At 42.8% G+C, this 22,276-nt stretch overlaps 1 protein-coding gene and 1 non-coding gene across 2 annotated transcripts; both read left to right on the plus strand.

Annotated features, from left to right (window-relative positions):
- The first annotated feature begins 454 nt into the window (after window positions 1–454).
- Window positions 455–18,516, plus strand: LOC145393779 (uncharacterized). The gene is made up of 5 exons (XM_080267831.1): window positions 455–477; window positions 6,516–6,609; window positions 10,494–11,015; window positions 13,543–13,743; window positions 17,995–18,516. Exons 2-5 carry the CDS (start codon window positions 6,607–6,609, stop codon window positions 18,514–18,516), a joined length of 1,248 nt encoding a protein of 415 aa, XP_080123957.1. The 5' UTR covers window positions 455–477; window positions 6,516–6,606.
- LOC145394235 (5S ribosomal RNA) lies at window positions 6,183–6,301 on the plus strand. The gene has a single exon (XR_013896342.1). It is a non-coding gene; the product is annotated as a 5S ribosomal RNA (ribosomal RNA).
- Window positions 18,517–22,276: the final 3,760 nt, after the last annotated feature.

Genomic DNA, 22,276 nt, shown 5'->3' on the forward strand with positions numbered 1-22,276 from the left:
GACTGAAATATTTACCAACAAAACAGGGAATGCACTGCGAATACTGTATACAAATTAACAAAAAATTAACAAAATTCAGAATCCTGAAATCTTCTTCCAGATGTAAACATTGATGAATACGAGCCTATTAATTATGTTCACCATGATCCTTCAGTTTATTTATTGAAACTGGTTATACTAAGACCCAGAGAAACTACAGGACACTTTAGATTTAATGTGCAATGTCAGCACAAAAAGCTGAAGTGCATGAATTTAATTAGCACATACAAGGAAGGACCCGAGTCAGACGTGTGTGTGTGTGTGTGTGTGTGTCAGGATTGTTCATTTGACATACAGTCGCTGAAATAATCAATCAATCAATATGGCACTAATTCTTTTCTTTACATCTTCCTAAAAACCCCCCCAACTCATCATTCTGTTGGGCCGCTGCGTTCTCTTGTAGTCGCTGTTATTGCAGAGCTGTGGTGGAGAGCGCAGGTGTGGGTCCCTGGCAAGCTATACATTTATTATACGATTACAGTGTTTGGTATGAATATATGCGATGAATGAATGCATGCACTGAATCGTTGCAAACCTCTCCAGATCAAACTCAATAGGGAAGAAAGGCTGTCGTAAACTGCATAAGAGTTCCAGCCACTTCCTGCGTAAGACGTGGTGGTCGGAATTGCATCATCATTATTAACATTTTTTATTCGTACGGTGAATTGACAGCCTCCATACACACTAGTTACTGGTGAGGGTGGTTGCAAGTGACTAGGCTGATACACTTAATGGAGCTACTGAACTTAGGGTCCAGAGATGTAGTGCAAGAGTTGACCACGTGAATCTGTTGTCCTTTAATTCCAGTTGCCGTCAGATGTTTTTATGATGCTTAGGTGATTAAAATATTTGTTGTAAAGGTATGCAGGTTACATATACAGCAGATGGAGGTGCATAATGTCTTGAATTAGGATTTGGCATTTCCTTTTTGTGTGTGTGTGCTGTACTTGGCAAATTTTACTGATAATGAGGAGGTGTCTTTCTCTTTTAAATGATTTTTTTTGTATATACAGTATTTTTTTCTATTTTAACCTGTCACAACTCCATGATATTGTCAGGGTAAACATAATTATGCATGGAGGCAGTAGAGGCACCTTACCAAATCATTTCTTCTTCATTCTTATAGTTTGTTATATTTTTCTTTTTATTTCTGGGGTGGTAAGTAAACGTTCCATACGAAATCTGTTTCCCTGTTGTTTTTAGCTATGTTCTGCAGTGTCAGCTCGTTTGATTTGTCAGCGTAACGGCTGAAGGGACTGACCTGACTATGGGGTTTTACTGAACCTAACCTAACCTGGCTGAACTGTACCTAATTATATAATCTAATCCAACCTAACCCAGGTGAGTAAACCAGGTGAGCATCCAGTTGGGAAATGAAATCCACTTTTGAGTACATTGAGTAAGAGAGACTGGCGAGGAGAGTGTATGTGAGTGAAATGGATGGAAGGGAGAGGGAGGAGGAGGCCGAGGATGAGATGGAGGGATGGAGTGGAGAGATATATGAGAGATAGGGGTGTGAGCTGGGGGGACGGCAGTGAAATGGCGGGAGACAGGGCAACATGGTGGCAGTTTGTTTGTGGTCACCCCTTACTGGATTAAGAGAGTAAGATTCTTCCATTATGCTGGAAACAATCATAGGTATGGCTTAAGTAACATGATAAAAACAGTGGGAAATTTTTCAGCAGGAGAAAGTAATTACCACCCTGAAAATAGTCATAAGAATACAGAAAACAAACAGGAGGAATATGAAGTGAGTTGGTAAGGTGCTTCTACTGCCTCAGGTAAAGCATACGTTTACCTTTTTCAGTGTACTGCATGAAATTTCCTCGTCCAGTTGAGGGACATCTATGGTATTTCCTTTGTAAATGTGCCTTTCTTGGGTGTTATGTTTATCCTGTAATTATGTCAGGTAATAGGTGGGATGCACACAGAAAATTTTAGTGACTTTCAAGGCTTGGTTTAGTGGTGATCAGGATGTTAATGCCATGGAGTGTGTGGAGGGCTATAGACCTGCTTGTTTAGGCACCTATTTTTTCTGATGGTTTTTCATGTGGTTTGATTGATTTTTTTATGTCTAGTTTTTGTTCAAAATGCCTTATTTTGCCATGATAATGATGGTAATGGGGGGAGGGTGGGTGAAGGTGGCAAAATAGGTCATTTCAGATAGAAATGAGCATCTGATATTTAAAACATTCAAAACATTGAAAAAAAAAGAAAAAAAAGAGGAAAATTACTGGTCAAGTTAAAGTTAAAAGAATTCCAAAGTGCTCTGCACCTCCCTCCCCACCAAGATGTAGCTATAATTTTCCTGTACTAGGCTGTTGACAAAAGGTATATACTGTTTTATTTAGCAGGGTTGGCGGAGGGTTAGTGCCCCTCCCCGGAAAACAACTAACTAAAAAAACAAGCAAGAAGCCTTGGACAAGGACTGACCAAACGATGACGACCCAGGACCGGACAAAGGACTTGGTAATGAGTACATGGAATGTAAGAGGAGCGAATGATGAGGTGAAAGAGAGAGAGATTGTCCAGGTGCTTGAGGGTGCGAAAGTGGATGTATGTGGAATAACTGAAACAAAATGGAGAGGAGAAAGTGTGAGAGAATGGGAGTATGGATGGGGTATATGTGCAGGAGTAGATGAGAATGAGAGGGCAAAGGAAGGAGTGTGTATAGTTGTGAGTAAAAGATGGAAGAAGAGCATAAGACAGTATGGATCAGTTGGGTCAAGGATTGTGTGGGTAAAGTTGAAAGTTGGAATACAAATGTGGGCGATTGTGTGTGTGTAGGCGCCAACGCAAGATCATGCTAGAAGAGTGAGAGAAGAGTTCTGGACAAATGTGGAAGTGTGCATGGAAAAGTTTGGAAGGAATGAGAGAGTGTTTTTGATTGGTGATATGAATGGTAAAATGTGAAGGTGGATGGAATAGGTGGTGAGTGGGGTGTGCCTGCCGAGATAGATGAGAATGGGAGTGCGTTAGTGGACATTTGTGCTGGGAGGGGGTTGGTGATAGCCAATACCCTCTTCAGGCATAAAATGATCCACAGGTATACATGGCGAGTGATGAGAAGGGTGGGTGGGGAACTGAATGAAAGGAAGGCAATGATTGATTATGTGTGTGTGGATGAAAGGATGCGAAGATGTGTAAAGGATGCAAGAGTGTATAGAGGTTGGGGGAGTGGACTTTCTGACCACTACTTGGTGGTGGCCAGAATTAGGATGCAAGTGAGATGGAGGAATAGAAGAAGGGAAAGACGAGAGGAAGGAGTAGTTGCAAGGAGAGTGGAAAGGTTACAAGAGGATGAGAAAAAGGCAGAGTATAAGAGAGAAGTGGAGGAACGATTGGGCAAATATGAATTGGAGCAGATGGGAGACGTGGAAGGTATGTGTAAGATATTTACAGAAGAAATATGTGCAGCATGTGATGTAGTGTGTGGGGTGAAGAGAAGGCGGAGGGGGGTGCAAGGAACAGCGTGGTGGACTGAAGAGGTGAAACAGGCTGTGGCACAAAAGAAGAAAGCATACAATGAATGGGTGAGAAATAGGGGTGTGGAAGAAGTTGAGAGGCGGAAGAGAGAGTTATATGTGGAAAGGAAGAGAGAGGTGAAAAGATTAGTAAGAGAGAGTAAGAAGAGAGTGGATGAGGAATTTGGAAGGAATTTGAGTGTAAAGTGGAGGGACTGTAAGAAAATGTTCTGGAGAGAAGTGAAAAGAGTAAGACAGGGTGGAAGTGAAGTTAGCAGGGGAGTGAAAGATCAAAATGGTAGATTACTAGTGGAGAAGGGAGAAAAAGTGAGCAGATGGAGAGAACACTTTAAGGAATTGTTGAACATAGAGGATGGAAGTAATGCGAGTATAAGTGGCTGGGGAATGGCTGGGAGAAGGAGGGAGGTGAGAAGACAGGAAGAAATCAGTAGGATAGAAGTTGTGGAAGCAATGAAGAAAGTTAAATCGGGGAAAGCCCCAGGAATTGATGGAGTGTGTGGTGAAATGCTGAAGCATGGGGGAGAGATAGTAGTAGAATGGATGTGGAAGATGTGCAGATTGGCCTGGGAGGAAGGTAGAGTCCCGGAGGATTGGAAGTCAGGTATAATTATTCCCTTGTACAAAGGAAAAGGGGAAAAAGAAGTGTGTGGTAATCATAGGGGCATTTGTCTTCTTAGTATAATAGGAAATGTGTATGGTAGGATACTTATAGACAGAGTTAGAGAAAGAACAGAGAAATTAGTAGGAGAAGAACAGGGAGGCTTTAGGAAGGGAAGAGGTTGTGTAGATCAGATATTCATTCTTAGATCTTTAGTGGAAAAGTTTCTAGAGAAGGGAAAGAAGTTGTATTCGGCTTTCATGGATTTGGAGAAAGCATATGACAGGGTGGATAGACAAGGATTGTGGAAAGTGTTAAGAATATATGGAGTAGATGGGAAGTTGTTGAATGCTGTGAAGAGTATGTACGATGGTGCGAAGGCTGCAGTGCGTGTGGATGGTGAACTAAGTGAATTTTTCTTTTTGAAAGTTGGTTTGAAACAGGGATGTGTCATGTCTCCATGGTTGTTCAATCTGTACATGGATGGGGTAATAAAAGAGGTACAAGGTAGGGTAGTGGATGTTGGAGTGGCCCTGGTGAGAGAGGATAGTGTTTGGAAACTCCCTGTACTGTTGTTTGCAGATGATACTGTGTTGTTGAGTGAAGACGAAGGGGAGCTGCAAGGCTTGGTGGATGAGTTTGAGAGAGTGTGTAAGAAACGGAACCTAAAGGTGAATGTAGGGAAGAGTAAAGTGATGGTCTTTGAGAGAGGTGAAGTTAGTGAATGTACAGCGAGGTTAGATGGTGAGGAATTGGAAAATGTGAGTACCCGGTACGTTGAAGTATTTGGGTAGTGTGATGAGTAAGGATGGAGGTTTGGAGGGTGAAGTGCTTGAAAGGGTACAGCAGGGAAGAAAGGTTGCTGATTCCTTGAAAGCAGTGATAAGAAACAGGGAAGTGAGCATGGAAGTGAAAAAGTTACTACATGACAGTATTGTGATACCAACTCTAACGTACGGAAGTGAAGCATGGACATTGTTGGAAGGACACGAGTCAAGAGTGAGAGCAGTGGAAATGAGTTATTTAAGAGGAGCCTGTGGAGTCACGTGGAGAGACAGGCTGACGAATGAGGATATAAAGGAGCGTTGTGGTGTGGATGTGGATGTGATAGGAAGCGTTATGAGGAACACACTGAGGTGGTTTGGCCATGTGGAGAGGATGGAGGGTGAAAGACTGACGAAGAGAGTGTATGTGAGTGAGGTGGAGGGGGGAAGAGGGAGGGGGAGGCCGAGGATGAGATGGAGGGATGGGGTGGAGAGGTATATGAGAGAGGGGGGTGTGAGTTGGGAGCAGGGCAGTGAAATGGCGGGGGACAGGGCGACTTGGAGGCGATTTGTTTGTGGCCACCCCAAACGGAATTGAGGTGTCTGGCAATAGATAGATAGATAGTTTTATGTTTTTTCTTGCATCTTGGTAACGTAGGAGGTAGGGTTGCGAGATATCTGTTGAGTCCCTTATCCTTGAGGTAACAATCTATGACCTTGTCCCATGTCTTTTTCTGTCTGCCTCTTGTAACCCTACCCCAGACATTTACGCTTGTCACCCTTAGCACCCAATTTTTATCCTCTGTCCTCTCAACATGCCCAAACCATCTCAGTCTACTCTTCCTCATCAAAACACCAATACATTCCAATCCCATGCTTCCGCTCAACTCTTCATTTGTAATTCAGGCCACCCCCAGCTTCAAAATCAAGGATGCACTACACATGCATCTAATCATTGTCATTTCTGTATGTTTGAACCTGCAGATAGGCTATCATCTTCCTGTTTATATACTGCCTAGGTCTCACTGGCATACAGCATTTAGCACCCCCCCCCACTTTTTTTTTCTTCTTCTAACTAAGTACCAGTAATTGTTGGAGTGATTCTGTTAAATAGTTGTACAGTATATGAATTTCATGTACAGTAAAAAGAAAAAGTCAAAGGATCTATTTGCAGACGAATTTCACATGTGATATGGAGCCAGGATTTTGAAGGCTTGAATGATGTGTGAATGAGTGTGTGGCCATTCATTCATTGGGAAGCTTTTGAAAAATTTTCCGTTTTTATGTTTTCTAAATGCCAACGGCCATACCACGTTGAGTACACCACTTCCCATCCGATCAGCGAAGTTAAGCAACGTTGGGTCTGGTTAGTACTTGGATGGGTGACCGCCTGGGAACACCAGATGCTGTTGGCATCCCTACGTGTCAAGTGGGGTTGGTGGAGGATTAGTGCCCCTCCCTGTAAAACAATTAACTCTAAGCCCTTGGCAACCCCGTTTGGGATACATGGCATCTGGCAATGAATGAATGAATGTTTTCTAAATGTTTTGGGAGGAGTTTTGTCTTGCTACATCTTTTTGCATGAAGATGATGTTTTTGATGATGACAGTGATGGTATAATATTTTCAGCTCTGCACTACACAGCAAAGGCCACCACCACCATCACCACCACTAGTGTTAGGCTATAAGTGTTCAACCACGGCTTCTCGTATCACTAACAATGGTGAGCAGTTGTAGTTTATATTACCTTTAAAAGTCCATTTTCCCTTTTCTTTATTAAATATTTACTTCTGTTTTGTTCATATGTGCTTGATGATCACTTGTTACCCCTTCATTCATTTTGTGACATCTTTCTTATTATGATGTCTTCTTGGTTACCTCCAGACTGTACTCTTCAGCATCAGAGAGACATGTATAACTGGAAGGACTACATTAGGCAGTCCCTTCACCTCTACAGTTAAAAGTAATTGTCTGGTGGTAACGTGATTCAGATGAAAAAGACTTGATTGGATTCAAAGGATTAATTATGCCAGTACAATACAGGTACTGGTTATTGCTTCTTTAAAGTTGTTTCATTCTTAATTACCTGATGAATTAGCACCTGTTTTTGCACTTAAAGCTGCCTGTTATTCACTGCTATGGAAGACAGAAATGAGATTAGTTTGTGCTTATAGCCCCATATTTATGAATCAACAGTGGCGGAGGGTTAGTGCCCCTCCCCGGAAAACAACTAACTAAAAAAACAAACAATAAGCCTCGGACAAGGACTGACCAAACGTTGACGACCAAGGACCGGACAAAGGACATTGCAATTGGAACGTGGAATGTAAGGGGAGCGAATGATGAGGTGAAAGAGAGAGAGATTGTCCAGGTGCTTGAGGATGCGAAAGTGGATGTATGTGGAATAACTGAAACAAAATGGAGAGGAGAAAGTGTGAGAGAATGGGAGTATGGATGGGGTATATGTGCAGGAGTAGGTGAGAATGAGAGGGCAAAGGAAGGAGTTTGTATAGTTGTGAGTAAAAGATGGAAGAGGAGCATAAGACAGTATGGATCAGTTGGATCAAGGATTGTGTGGGTAAAGTTGAAAGTTGGAAAACAAATGTGGGCGATTGTGTGTGTGTATGCACCAACGCAAGATCGTGCTAGAAGAGTGAGAGAAGAGTTCTGGACAAATGTAGAAGTGTGCATGGAAAAGTTTGGAAGGAATGAGAGAGTGTTTTTGATTGGTGATATGAATGGTAAAGTTGGGAATGTGAAGGTGGATGGAATAGTTGGTGAGTGGGGTGTGCCTGCTGAGATAGATGAGAATGGCAGTGCGTTAGTGGACATTTGTGCTGGGAGGGGGTTGGTGATAGCCAATACCCTCTTCAGGCATAAAATGATCCACAGGTATACATGGCGAGTGATGAGAAGGGTGGGTGGCGAACTGAATGAAAGAAAGGCAATGATTGATTATGTGTGTGTGGATGAAAGGATGCGAAGATGTATATTGGATGCAAGAGTTTATAGAGGTTGGGGGAGTGGACTTTCTGACCACTACTTGGTGGTGGCCAGAATTAAAGTCCAAGTAAGATGGAGGAACAGAAGAACGGAAAGACGAGAGGAAGGAGTAGTTGCAAGGAGAGTGGAAAGGTTACAAGAGGATGAGAAAAAGGCAGAGTATAAGAGAGAAATGGAGGAACGATTGGGCAAATATGAATTGGAGCAGATGGGGGACGTGGAAGGTGTGTTTAGAATATTTACAGAAGAAATATGTGCAGCATGTGATGTGGTGTGTGGAAGGAAGAGAAGACGGAGGGGGGTGCAAGGAACAGCGTGGTGGACTGAAGAGGTGAAACAGGCTGTGGCACAAAAGAAGAAAGCATACAATGAATGGATGAGGAATAGGGGCGTGGAAGAGGTTGAGAGGCGGAAGAGAGAGTTATATGTAGAAAGAAAGAGAGAGGTGAAAAGATTAGTAAGAGAGAGTAAGAAGAGAGTGGATGAGGAATTTGGAAGGAATTTGAGCGTAAAGTGGAGGGACTGTAAGGAAATGTTCTGGAGAGAGGTGAAAAGAGTAAGACAGGGTGGAAGTGAAGTTAGCAGGGGAGTGAAAGATAAAAATGGTAGATTACTAGTGGAGAAGGGAGAAAAAGTGAGCAGATGGAGAGAACACTTTAAGGAATTTTTGAATGTGGAGGATGGAAGTAATGCGAGTATAAGTGGCTGGGGAATGGCTGGGAGAAGGAGGGAGGTGAGAAGACAGGAAGAAATCAGTAGGATAGAAGTTGTGGAAGCAATGAAGAAAGTTAAATCAGGGAAAGCCCCAGGAATTGATGGAGTGTGTGGTGAAATGCTGAAGCATGGGGGAGAGATAGTAGTAGAATGGATGTGGAAGATGTGCAGATTGGCCTGGGAGGAAGGTAGAGTCCCGGAGGATTGGAAGTCAGGTATAATTATTCCCTTGTACAAAGGAAAAGGGGAAAAAGAAGAGTGTGGTAATCATAGGGGCATTTGTCTTCTTAGTATAATAGGAAATGTGTATGGTAGGATACTTATAGACAGAGTTAGAGAAAGAACAGAGAAATTAGTTGGAGAAGAACAGGGAGGCTTTAGGAAGGGAAGAGGTTGTGTAGATCAGATATTCATTCTCAGATCTTTAGTGGAAAAGTTTCTAGAGAAGGGAAAGAAGTTGTATGCGGCTTTCATGGATTTGGAGAAAGCATATGACAGGGTGGATAGACTAGGATTGTGGAAAATGTTAAGAATATATGGAGTAGATGGGAAGTTGTTGAATGCTGTGAAGAGTATGTACGATGGTGCGAAGGCTGCAGTGCGTGTGGATGGTGAACTAAGTGAATTTTTCTCTTTGAAAGTTGGGTTGAAACAGGGATGTGTCATGTCTCCATGGTTGTTCAATCTGTACATGGATGGGGTAATAAAGAGGTACAAGGTAGGGTAGTGGATGTTGGAGTGGCCCTGGTGAGAGAGGATAGTGTTTGGAAACTCCCTGTGCTGTTGTTTGCAGATGATACTGTGTTGTTGAGTGAAGACGAAGGGGAGCTGCAAGGCTTGGTGGATGAGTTTGGGAGAGTGTGTAAGAAACGGAATCTAAAGGTGAATGTAGGGAAGAGTAAAGTGATGGTCTTTGAGAGAGGTGAAGTCAGTGAATGTACAGCGAGGTTGGATGGTGAGGAATTGGAAAATGTGAGTACGTTTAAGTACTTGGGTAGTGTGATGAGTAAGGATGGAGGTTTGGAGGGTGAAGTGCTTGAAAGGGTACAGCAGGGAAGAAAGGTTGCTGGTTCTTTGAAAGCAGTGATAAGAAACAGGGAAGTGAGCATGGAAGTGAAAAAGTTACTACATGACAGTATTGTGATACCAACTCTAACGTACGGAAGTGAAGCTTGGACGTTGTTGGAAGGACACAAGTCAAGAGTGAGAGCAGTGGAAATGAGTTATTTAAGAGGAGCCTGTGGAGTCACATGGAGAGACAGGCTGACGAATGAGGATATAAAGGAGCGTTGTGGTGTTGATGTGGATGTGATAGGAAGCGTTATGAGGAACATACTGAGGTGGTTTGGCCATGTGGAGAGGATGGAGGGTGAAAGACTGACGAAGAGAGTGTATGTGAGTGAGGTGGAGGGGGAAAGAGGGAGGGGGAGGCCGAGGATGAGATGGAGGGATGGGGTGGAGAGGTATATGAGAGAGGGGGGTGTGAGTTGGGAGCAGGGGAGTGAAATGGCGGGGGACAGGGCGACTTGGAGGCGATTTGTTTGTGGCCACCCCAAACGGGACTGAGGCGTCTGGCAATAGATAGATAGATAGATAGAACAGTGTCTTACTTAAAATTTGTTTAGCAGAATTTTGTCAATCTGAGCCCCTCTTTCTTATTTTATTCTTGCCACCTGCTGGTAAATTTATATAGCTTAAGATTGATTTCCTTTAACTGGAAAGGGTAGATACAGTCTTCAATATGTTAAATGATACTAATAACAGCAGCAGCAAGAGTGGAATACAAAAAGATGTCATTGCCTTGAAGAAGTTAAAGTAGCATAATGTCTGCACACATGTAGACTAGATTGACCTTACAGTTATCCATTTAACACTTGGTTTTGTTGACAGAACAAAGTAGATGAGTGCGGTGTGTGCTGCCTCACATATGAGAATGAGCGTCGGCCGCACGCACTGCCCTGCGGCCACACGTTATGTTCTGCCTGCATTCAGAAATTGATAAAAAATAAGAACATCTCTTGCCAGTGTTGCCGCAGCTGCCACCCTGTGGAACATTTCCCAGTTAACTATGCCCTGGAGGCAGCCATAAAGCAGTTAACCTCACAGACAGGGGAGGCAGCCAGTGTACCAGATACAGTGAAGACAGCCGTGAAGAGCATGAGGGAGGCTGTGGGGACAATGACCACAGCCTTTGGCACAATCACTACAGCCCTGGAGACAATGGCAACAGCCCTGAAGACAGTGAACACAGAGCTTGGTGACACAAGGCCAGTCTCAGCCAAGAGTCAAAATGAACCACAAACAACATTAGACAACAGTGTAAATAAACCAGAATCAGCTTTAAACAACAGTATGGATGTACCAGAAATGGCAGTAAACAACAGCGGTAACAAACAGGATCCAGTAATAAGTGTAAGTTGATCATTTTAACTCTTATGATAGGGACAGCGTAGTACTGTACCGTATGCCAGCTAATGCCAGATGAATTTTTTCTGGTCAGTGGAAGTCACAAGAGTATGAGAGAGTTAATAATTTCACAGTATGATTGGGACAACTCAAGTAATCTGTGTGAACTAGAGCCAGGTGCTTTTATTCCAGTGATAGTAAATTGTAAGTGTATAAGAGAGTTAATACAGTAGTCATCATTACTCTGTTATGATCACAACAATTCAGGTACAGGAAAACAGTTGTAGTTACTGTCAGATGATATAATTCAACCAGTTCAGGTGCAGGTACACAGTTCAAGGTAATGTCAGATGATATAATTCAGCTGAGTCTTAGGAGCCTCTCATGTAACTCTTAACCCTCTTACCATTGGGTTAGTCGTGGTAGCTATTGTATTCTATCTATCTATCTATTGCCAGACGCCTCAATTCCATTCGGGGTGGCCACAAACAAATCGCCTTCATGTCGCCCTGTCCCCCGCCATTTCACTGCCCTGCTTCCAACTCACACCCCCCTCTCTCATATACCTCTCCACCCCATCCCTCCATCTCATCCTCGGCCTCCCCCTCCCTCTTCCCCCCTCCACCTCTCTCACATACACTCTCTTCATCAGTCTTTCACCCTCCATCCTCTCCACATGGCCAAAGCACCTCAGTGTGTTCCTCCTAACGCTTGCTGGTTCCTTGAAAGCAGTGATAAGAAACAGGGAAGTGAGCATGGAAGTGAAAAAGTTACTTCATGACAGTATTGTGATACCAACTCTAACGAATGGAAGTGAAGCTTGGACCTTGTTGGAGGGACACAAGTCAAGAGTGAGAGCAGTGGAAATGAGTTATTTAAGAGGAGCCTGTGGAGTCACATGGAGAGACAGACTGACAAGTGAGGATATCCAGAATTTAATGACACTTTATTTGAACCCTCATATAACATTTAGCTTGAGGTTTGTTTACATTTTTTATTAATTACCGTAAATTGAAAACATTTTGAGAGTGTATTTCTCATTGGCTGACGAGGGATCTTACTGGTATCAGAGAATTTACCGGGACTTTGACCTTACCTCCATATCACAAGAGGATTTATATCATCATCATCATCCAGTCCTACACTGCCTCATGAGGAGCACAGGAGCCCGGGGCTAGGCAAGTTGCTTCTGACATTTAACAAGAGAGTGACCAGCCTCACTCATCCCTGAGTGGCATTATGTGAGCAATAAACCCCAGTAACCCCTTGGATATAAACCTTCACCGGCTTAATCTGATTGGAGTGCCATAATTACCCACTAAACCACCAGGCGCCATAATTTGGTTATATGGTTACCACCCAGCGTAGTAAATGATTCCCTGGTGTACAGGAAACTGTTTGGTTTGTCACTCAGTGTATCATCATCCACAGGCAGAAGGAAGAGGAAAGAGTGAAGGAAAGAAAGACAGAAGTGGATGGAAGGAAAGAAGGATGGAGGAGAGGAATGGGCATACTGGTACACCCGAGAGCAGCACTACATCGAGTGAGTGAATGATGAGCGCCCCCACCTACGACAATAGATAATACCGTGGTCTGATAAGGATCTGGGTAAATGCTTAGGTACACTTATTAATCATGGCCTCTGCTTTCCCTCTAACTCTGCTCTTGGCTGGAGGGATGTAGCCAGGATTTCATGCGACAGGAAGACCTGTTCACTGTTAAGGTGGTAGTTCAGTGCGTGGGTAGGTTGCACAAGGAATGGTTTGCTTTGACACTGTTACTTATAGTCTGGAAAATCTGCAAATTGGTAACAACAGTTATTTACCATATGTGATACCCTGGCTGTTACTTCCTTTCAGCCAGAGACAGGGGTGGAGGGTCGGCAGAGACTATGACTCATGAGAGTACTGTGCAGGTACAGTATTTTGGGTCTGGTATCTCCATTGTGAATCCACCTGATGGTATTGAATTCAGCTCCTTTTATGGACATGAATAATATTTTTTTTTTGTTATTTAACATAGGTAAAAATATACTGGTATAGCTAACACTGTGATGTACTGGCAGGTGCCAAGTGGTCCACTGGTAGAGCTCTCAGGTTGGAGATAGTTGTGACTTATGGATTGTGATTTAAATCCTAAAGGTGGCCAGAGATTTTTTTCCCATAAAACTTTACTCTGAGTATAAATTGGTCTCCTGTCCTTATATATTGTATATTTCATTAGCCTAACCTTGGGTGTCTGTGCTCTGAAGGGAGTAATGTGGGATTGACTGTTTCCATTTTTACTGTTTAAACTGTTGAGCTTGAGGATGGTGTTTTGATTTAACTTAAGCTCTTTCCAGACAGTTTATATCACTGTAAAAAGTGACTGATGTACTCAAGGGGTTTAATATAACTGTCATTAGGCCCTCTGGTACTGTGCCACACTTAGTTCTAAGCTGAACAAAATTATCAGGATATAGCAGGAATAATATGTAGAGTTGTACATTTTTGGATTGAAGGGGTTATTATTAAACTACTCTCATTGTCTACAGATTGATAAGCTACGCAGGATGCGTGGGTCCATCAAGAGACTACTGGAACGTGGTGTGGTGGCTGTTCAGGAACACGAAGGTCGTCGTCTTCGTTCCTCCTTGAGTCGCAGCCGTTCCTCCAGGATAACCTTAGAGAATGGCAATGTGTACCTCTACTGCCTTGATGAGCAACCCCCACCCCTCGGTGCCCATACAGTCCAGGTTAGTCAAACAGTCAGTCTTAATTTCTCCTAATACAGCAATTCCACATGAGGTACATTAGTTTTATTTTTCCCAAAGTCATGTACAGGAAAATTGACTGTTAACCTGTTCCATGCCGTGTCCATACATATACAGACAAACCAAATGTGTCAAAATTGCCCTGTCCGTATATATATGGTCAAACGTACGTATACTAAATTGCCGAGTCCGTATATATACGGACGCTTTTCCACACATTTGTGGGTAATTATTTGAGTCAGCCCTGGTTGCTTGTCAGAAAATGGGAAGACAGACACCCTTCCTTCTCTCCCATGGGTGAGAGGGGTGTAAAGGCCTCCGTCACTGGACCATCAGTACCTATTCATGGGAGAAAAAAAAAGGAGGGGGGGGGGAACAAAAATGTCTGGCATTTTAGGTAACTTTACTGTCCAGACCCTCGGCAGTCAGGGACAAAACCCGACAAAGGCTTTGGCACTGAACAGGTTAATTTCATACCCAATGCCTTCACAATGACAGTCCTTCAGTGTGAGTCAAGGACAAAAGTACCCATGGTGCACTGCAACCTCGAAAGTTTTTACATATAAAATTTGGAGAGATCTAGAGTTCCAGTACTGTTATTTATAAAATCTGCCATTTTTGTATCCTAAGATTAGCTCTCAAATTAAGTGACTGCAGAACAAGCTTTAAAATAGACAGCTACACTTATCTGATACTGATTGACCTTACAAGCAAATGTCTGGTCACACATAATAAAAGCTTACTTTCTTATTTATGATTTAGAAGCTGTTTGTTCATTGACTGAATTTAAACATTACTGTAATCAGATTTCACTGTAAGTATGGCTTCAAAAAATTTCCAGGTTATTTTGATTAATAAGTGGAATGCTGCGAATAAGTGCAGTGCTTTGAAAAAAGTAAGGAACATAACTGTCCAGCCGCAAGTAGATAAGTAGGTAGTGAGTGCACGTGCCATAAGATGGTTGTAACGATGGAAACACTACGATATACTGCGTAAAAACATCATCATTATCATCCAGACCTCCTTTCCCATCCTAGGGCAGGGTGAGGGGTAGTAACGTCCAGACAGCCCAAATTTGCTCAGTCTAATGGGTGACGCTTCCATTCACTCATCATTCAAGCCCTCGGAAGCCTGGCTCTATCGGATTCGCCAAAAACATTCACCACTTCGTGTAGCTTCACATAAACATATCCGATAGAGTCAGTCCGGATGCTGCCACGTTAAAAGGGGTGCCAAATCCCTGATCATGCCCTTCTCCTCACAACATTCATCCAGCCAGCTTGATCTCTTGTCAGTTCCCTAGTCTCACCGACTTCCAAACCTCTCTTCCTCACACACTCATCCACCATATCTCTTCACCTTCTCCTTGGCCTACCTCGTCTCCTCCCTTCTTCAGATTTGCTCAGATATACCTTTTTCACCATTCAGTTGTTATCCATTCTCTCCACATGACCATACCATCTCAGTATGCTCTCTTCGATTCTAGTGTTCACAACTTCCTCAATCCACATTTTTCACAAATCACATAATTTTGTATCCTATCCACCCTTTGTACTCCACATACATTCCTCGGCAGTCCCATCTTCATTGCTCGCAACGTGACTTCTCATTTTCATGCCACACCATAGTCTCACATCCATATGTTAAAGTTGGCACTGACACTCCTTCATGTAAGCCTTGTGCAGCAGCAACACTCAAGCCTCTGTTTCTTATCAAGGCCTTCGTTGCACCAGCTACTTTCCTTCCTTGTGTCACTCTACTTTCCACTTCTTTTGCACATTTTCCTCTCTTTTCTATCACTGTACCCAGGTATTTGAACTCTCACATCTATTCCAGTCTCTCTCCTTTCACTGTAACATCACACTGGGAGTCACCTTCTCTCTCAGTAACCATCACTTTACTCTTTTCTACATTTACTTTCAAGGCACAAAGCTCACAGGCATCAGCAGAACTCTGCACTATTCTACCAAGTTCTTGTCCGGTATTTGCAAGCAATACTGCATCATCAGCATACAACAAATTTGAGATATTCCATCCATCACCATTCACCACCAGTGCCATCTCCCTCTCCATTACTCGTGTTTTTACTTCTCTAATCACCCCATCCATATATATTTTGAATAACCATGGGGACATCACACAACCTTGTCACACACCCACGCCGATCATGAACCATTCACTTAGATGCCCATTAACCCATACACATGCTCCACTACCATCATAAAACCTCTTGACAGCACCTAGCAGCTTACCATCTACACCATACATGCGCAAAACCATCTACAATCCTTCCTCTGTCCACTTTGTCGTGTGCTTTTTCCAGATGCATAAATGCTATAAACACCTTGTAGTCCTTCTCATAAGCCTTCTTCACTATTTGTCTCTGCAAATATTTGATCCACACGTCCTCTGCCACTCTGTTCATCACTCACGATCTTCTGATATCTCTCTTACCTTCTTTATAATAATTCTTCCATGTACCTTTCCTGCCACACTCAGTAAATTTATGCCACGATAATTCTTGCACTCACTTCGTTCACCTTTATTTTTCTACAGAGGTACAATCACGGCCTTTTTCCACTCTGTAGCACAGTTTCACTTATCCATGCCTTCTTACATATCTCCAACAAGCACTTCATTCCATTCTCTCCACTACATTTAAGCATCTCTGCATACACCTCATCAGCCTCAGGTGCTTTCCCATTTTTCAGCTGCTTCACAGCATTCTTCACCTGTGCGAGCATCACGTCTCCTGGCACTGCATTCCTTCACTGCACATCCTCAAAACCAATCATGTTTATGGCCACTCTGCTCTCTTTATTCCCATTCATCAGGCTTTCAAAATATTCTTTTCATCTGGTCCTTACTTCATCCCCATGGGTCAGTAATCTACCGCCTACATACTTCACACCTTCACATTTCATTTCGCTTTCACTTCTACGTTTCCGCACCTCTTTCCAGAATAACTTCCTGTTTTCAGAGTAGTTCGTCTTCATTTTTCTTCCTGGATCATCATTTACCTCCTTGTTTTTCCTCTTCACTAGTTGCTTTATGTGCTTCTTGCTGTCAGTATATTCAGTTCTTATTTCAACTGAACCCCTGTCCTGTAACCACTCTAACCACTTCTTCCTCTTTTCCTCCACCACTTTCTTAACCTCATCATCCCACCATTCCGTACCTTTCTTCTTTATTGTTAGTCTTGCCACACCACACACTGCTTTAGCATTTCTAACAAGGCAGTCCCTGTATGCATTCCACAGGCTGTCCAGATCCATTTCATTCCAATTCACGGATTCTAACTGCTCCCCTACTTTGGTCCTGTATTCATCTGCCATTTCTTTTATCCACAGATTCTTGACTTTCAGTCTTTCTCCCTGACTGCTCCCCTCTCTCCTGGTCCACCTCACTCCTCTCTGCTTGATCTTGCATGCCACAGTCATATGATCTGACAGACCTTCACATCGTCCTTTCATGGCCCTCGTATCAGAAACCATTTCCATCATCGACCTCTCTACGAGCACGTAATCAATCAGGCTTTTTTCAGCGTAATTACCGTGCCCTCTATACCTTGTGTATTTATGTGCGTCTTTGTGTTTGAAATACAAGTTACAAATGTACAACCTCCTTTCCTGACACATATCTTTCAGTTGCTTCCCATTATCATTTTCTCCTGATACTCCATTATAACCCATTTTGTTATCCTCAGGACCAGTGCGTCTTCTTCCATTCATATCGCTCATTAACCTTATAACTCCTTGGCATTTCTCCCACTGCTCCATCCAGCTCATCCCAAAACCTGTCTTTCTCTGACTCCTTTCCTCACACTATGCATATGCTACAAATCAGACAAATCAAGACTAATTAAAATTCAAAACAGTAGTGGTAAATTAAGCACATCATATGGCGTACCCCAATGTGCTTTAGACTGCATCATATGGCATACCTCATTGTATAAGGGTTAACAGCAGCATCAAATTGCCAGTGGAACATATTGAACTCTTAACTTTATGTAAGCCACATCCTTAAGCAAACTTCTCTTTTGCCATAAATAAACACTTTGGTATTATGCCCGTAATATTCATGTGTTTTACTATTGTCCCATGTCTCATTCTTTTGATATACCATTAAGTTTTTCTGTTATAGAACTGGTTTATATTATTTGTAAAGGTAAATAGAAGTAAAGATAATTTCAGATGTTTTGTTGCTCCTTCCTGGACGTTTTTTTTTTTGCAGTTGAGTGAGTTGATGGGAGGCCTGGATCCCTCCTCCACCCTGGCCTTCCTGGATGTGGGGTGGGGAGGTTCAACCAAAGGACGCGTCCATATTCGCCTGCGTCCCGACACTGGCTTATCACGACAATTCATATTGCTGTGTACCGGCCAGCGAGGTCACTCGTATCGCAACACTTCCTTACTCTCTGTGTGGAACAGAGACAGTCCAGGAGAGTGTGTGCGTGGTGGTGACTATGAACTCAATGATGGTAATGGTGGAAGAGAGCTGGATGCCTTGCCGTGTGTTAACTACCGATGCTCAGGCAAGGCAGGTGCTGTGCGGACGCCATGGTGGGGGTACCCAGATGGGGAGTTGACAGCTGCTCAGTTTGTCATTACCACTAGAGACTGTGATAGTGGCCAGGACTACAGTAATGTCTTTGGTGAGGTGGAGAGTGGGCTGGAGATGTTAAAGGAAGCTGTCAGCCTCATTGATATTACAGAGGTGACTGTGGTGGACTGTGGTCTTGTGTTGAACAGATAAGGATAGTAACTGAAGTGGCACCTAACATTGTTACATTCACTGCAGTCAGTGAGGTACTTCATCATCATCATCATCATCATCATCATTATCATATCATTCGTCATCATCATCATTCATCATCGTCATCATCATCATCTTGACCTCCTTTCCCACCCTAGGGCAAGGTGAGGAGTAGCAGTGCCCAGACTGCCCAAGTTTGCCCAATCCAATGGGCCACGCTTCCATTCACTCATCATTCAAGCCCTTGGAATCCTGGCTGTATCTGATTCACCAAAAACATTCACCACATTCTGTAGCTTCACATAAATGTATCTGATGGAGTCAATCTGGACGTTGTCAAGTTAAAAAGGGGTGCCAAATCCCTGATCATGCACTTCTCACAACATTCATCCAGCCAGCTCGATCTCGTCAGTTCCCTAGCCTCACCGACTTCATAACTCTTGTCGTCACACACTCATCTACCATATCTCTCCACCTTCTCCTTGGCCTACCTTGCCTCCTCCCTCCTTCAAATTCACTCAGATATACCTTTTGCACCACTCTGTTGTTATCCATTCTCTCCACATGACTGTACCATCTCAGTATTCTCTCTTCAATTCTGGCGTCCACAGATTTCCTCACTCCTCATCTTTCATTAGTCACATTATTTCATATCCTATCCACTCTCTGTACTCTTTACATACAGTCCCCAGCAGTCCTATCTCCACTGCTGTCACTTCTGACATTTCATTTTCATGCCACACCATAGCCTCACAGCCATATGTTAAAGTTGGCACTAACACTCCATCATGTTTTATATTATTGAACCAATAGAGAGAATATGTGAAAATGGATGTAAGAACTACCTTGTGTCAACTTGGATGGACATTTAAGTGGAATAAATATCAAAGACAATATACTGTCTGTATATATAAAGCCTACAAATCTGAAATGCCATTGCCCGGGCAACTTGTGCAGTATCCCTGAATCTGACCAAGACTGTTGCTGCTGCTTGTGGCTTATCTGAAATGTGAATCCTGTAGACTGCAGGCTTAAGATGCTTCTGTCCTACAGATCACCCTCCTTTCTGAGATAGGGAAATAGTCAAGGGGAATTCATATATCCAGGCAGTGGATCCTCCAGGGTTTATACTGGTACCACCTAATAAAGGCATCCCTCTCACACCTAAACATCTTGTATGAGTTCATGTGCATTATGGTACTACATGTTAGATGCCAAAGCAAGGTAAGTGCTACTGTGATGGCTACAAAGCTTAGTGTACAGTATATCAGTACACTGAGGCACCAATCTGAGCTATTCATGGGAACTGACTCCAAGAGATTATGACCATTTGTTTTGCCTATTTCTCACATAATTCCATCATCATCATCATCCGGACCTCCTTTCCCACCCAAGGGCAGGGTGAGGAGTAGCATGTCTAGACAGCCTAAGTTTGCCTAATCCAGTGGGACAGACTTCCATTCACCCATCATTCAAGCCCCCGGAATCCTGGCTGTCTGTAATACACCTACATCAAACACAAATTATGGCACTTATCTATATATTCAGTGGGCATCTGTGGTGACTGAACCTGCTACTCACCAGTTTTGAAGAATGGAGACAAAGCATGTTGTAAAGAGTGGATCAGTTTCAGAGATAGTGCTTTAGGTCATGTTTACACAATCATTTTTCATGCATTATCCATTTGTATGCTCAAGCATCATACCTGTTGGAGTGTAGTACAGCCCAAAAGTTTGTAGTCTTCTTGGCCTGGTCCCACCACAGTTTTATGGGATCACATAATAACAACCATACTTTGAAGAAACTCATAAGGTTCAGAGAGAGATCTGCATGGGCATTACCATCAAATGATCACTGTAATACTGTGGCAAGATAGGACCAAGAAGGTCACAAGCTTTTGTTTTTGGCTGCACAGTCCTTAGTACAAGTACAGTATTAACATTTCTACACCAGAGTAGAAGTTGGAAGAGGTAATATTAGATGTAGCTTCAGCTTTAACCTCTTCTAGCGATCACCAGGATCAGGTCATCAGGCCAAGAAGGCTACAGGCTTTTGTTTTTGGCTGTACTGGCCTAAGTCCAACCACAATATTAACACTCCTACACCATATTAGAAGTGGGAAGAGGTAATATGAGATATAGATTCAGCTTTAACCCCTTCAAGTGATCTCCCATAAAATTATGATGGGACCAGGCCAAGAAGGCTACAAGCGTTTGTTTTGGGTTGTACAGGCCTGGACTTTTTCTGTCAAATGATATATTTTGTAAGTGTTCTTGCTACTGCACCTCCAGACAGTATTACTTATTCTGGGATAATGTTCTCAGTTAAAAAGATATGGGAAGCTACCCCCAACTCCTCCAGTACAGTAGAATTTCTTAAGCTAAATGAATTTGTCTTTAAGCTGGAAGAACGAAGTGGGAAAAAAACACATCACCAGATTGAATGGATTAATGCTGCTGATGTGCCCACTGAGGCAGCTTTCATCAGGGTCCACCCTCAGCACAAGTTGTCATAGTGCTTGTCATGTTTTATTGTATCTCATTTGTTACCAAAGAATACAAGCAGACCTCATGGAAAGCCTTGAATGTGTTCCAAGAATTATAACTTTTTCTGAACATCTGATAGCCAACATCATAGAAATTACCAATATGCCGGGAATCGAACCCGGGACTCTCAGGTGAGAGCCAGGCAGCATATCACTACACCACGACCAGGTAAAAGTTAACTCACGTTTACCTGGTCGTGGTGTAGTGGTATGCTGCCTGGCTCTCACCTGAGAGTCCCGGGTTCGATTCCCGGCATATTGGTAATTTCTCTGATGACTTTTCCTGTGAAAAAAAATACAGGTTCTCTCTTCATTCTGACTTGCCGTAAGTGTTTGGGATAGATTAAAAGCATCTACTTGCCCGAGTGCCAGGGGGTTAACTCATCCTCTTCATGCCCACAGTGGGGGCGGAGGGACGTTGGTTACAAGATTGTGACAACGTGAGTTAACTTTTACCTGGTCGTGGTATAGTGGTATGCTACCTGGCTCTCACCTGAGAGTCCCGGGTTCGATTCCCGGCATAGTGGTAATTTCTCTGATGACTTTTCCTGTGAAAAAAAAAAAAAAAAAATACAGGTTCTCTCTTCATCTGATAGCCAAGTTGAGTTAGGGCAATCAGGCAAATCAGCTGTGTAGGTTGGATTGGAACTTAAAAAGGCAAATTATTTTATGTTCTGCAGACTTCATGGCACAAAAATAATAATAATAATAATAATAATGTGACATAAAGAGAACTTACTATACAGTACCTGGGATATTAAGGGTAAAGGCAAAGTAAGTTGAAAGTCTCGTGTTACCAGTTCATGAGTTCCACATTACAGAAGTGTATAGTAAGCCATTGTTGGAAGTAAATTATGTTAATGCTCTTCTGCTATTAGCTAAGTCCTTAGTATATCACAGAAAATTTGCCTTTTATAGTTTCATTGCTAACTATAAAATTGACTTATCAGTTCCCCCAGTTAGAGTACCTGTTGTATTTACTTGTAACTTGTACTGGGCGAGTTACAAATAATAAAGGCAAGTAATAATTCTGCCTTTTACCTGATAGGGCTGGGCAACTTCCACAACTTCACTACTGATTCTTGATTGTTTGGAATTCGTATGAGAACTAGTCACCTTGGTTTCTGGACAAATCAACCCACCATTGTGACAATAGTTGAACACTGACTAGAGTAAACAGTGAGGAATCTTCGTCAGACTAACAAAAATATGATG

This window comes from Coenobita brevimanus, chromosome 3 (genome assembly GCF_032717465.1).
Source record: "Coenobita brevimanus isolate Jiangsu-jjx chromosome 3, ASM3271746v2, whole genome shotgun sequence".
Lineage (NCBI taxonomy): Eukaryota > Metazoa > Arthropoda > Malacostraca > Decapoda > Coenobitidae > Coenobita > Coenobita brevimanus.

Excerpts from the sequence above, each read along its gene's own strand:
- LOC145393779 (XM_080267831.1), top strand. Across the intron at positions 11,016-13,542 it reads AACAGGATCCAGTAATAAGT|ATTGATAAGCTACGCAGGAT; the intron begins GTAAGTTGATCA and ends CATTGTCTACAG. Across the intron at positions 13,744-17,994 it reads TCGGTGCCCATACAGTCCAG|TTGAGTGAGTTGATGGGAGG; the intron begins GTTAGTCAAACA and ends TTTTTTTTGCAG.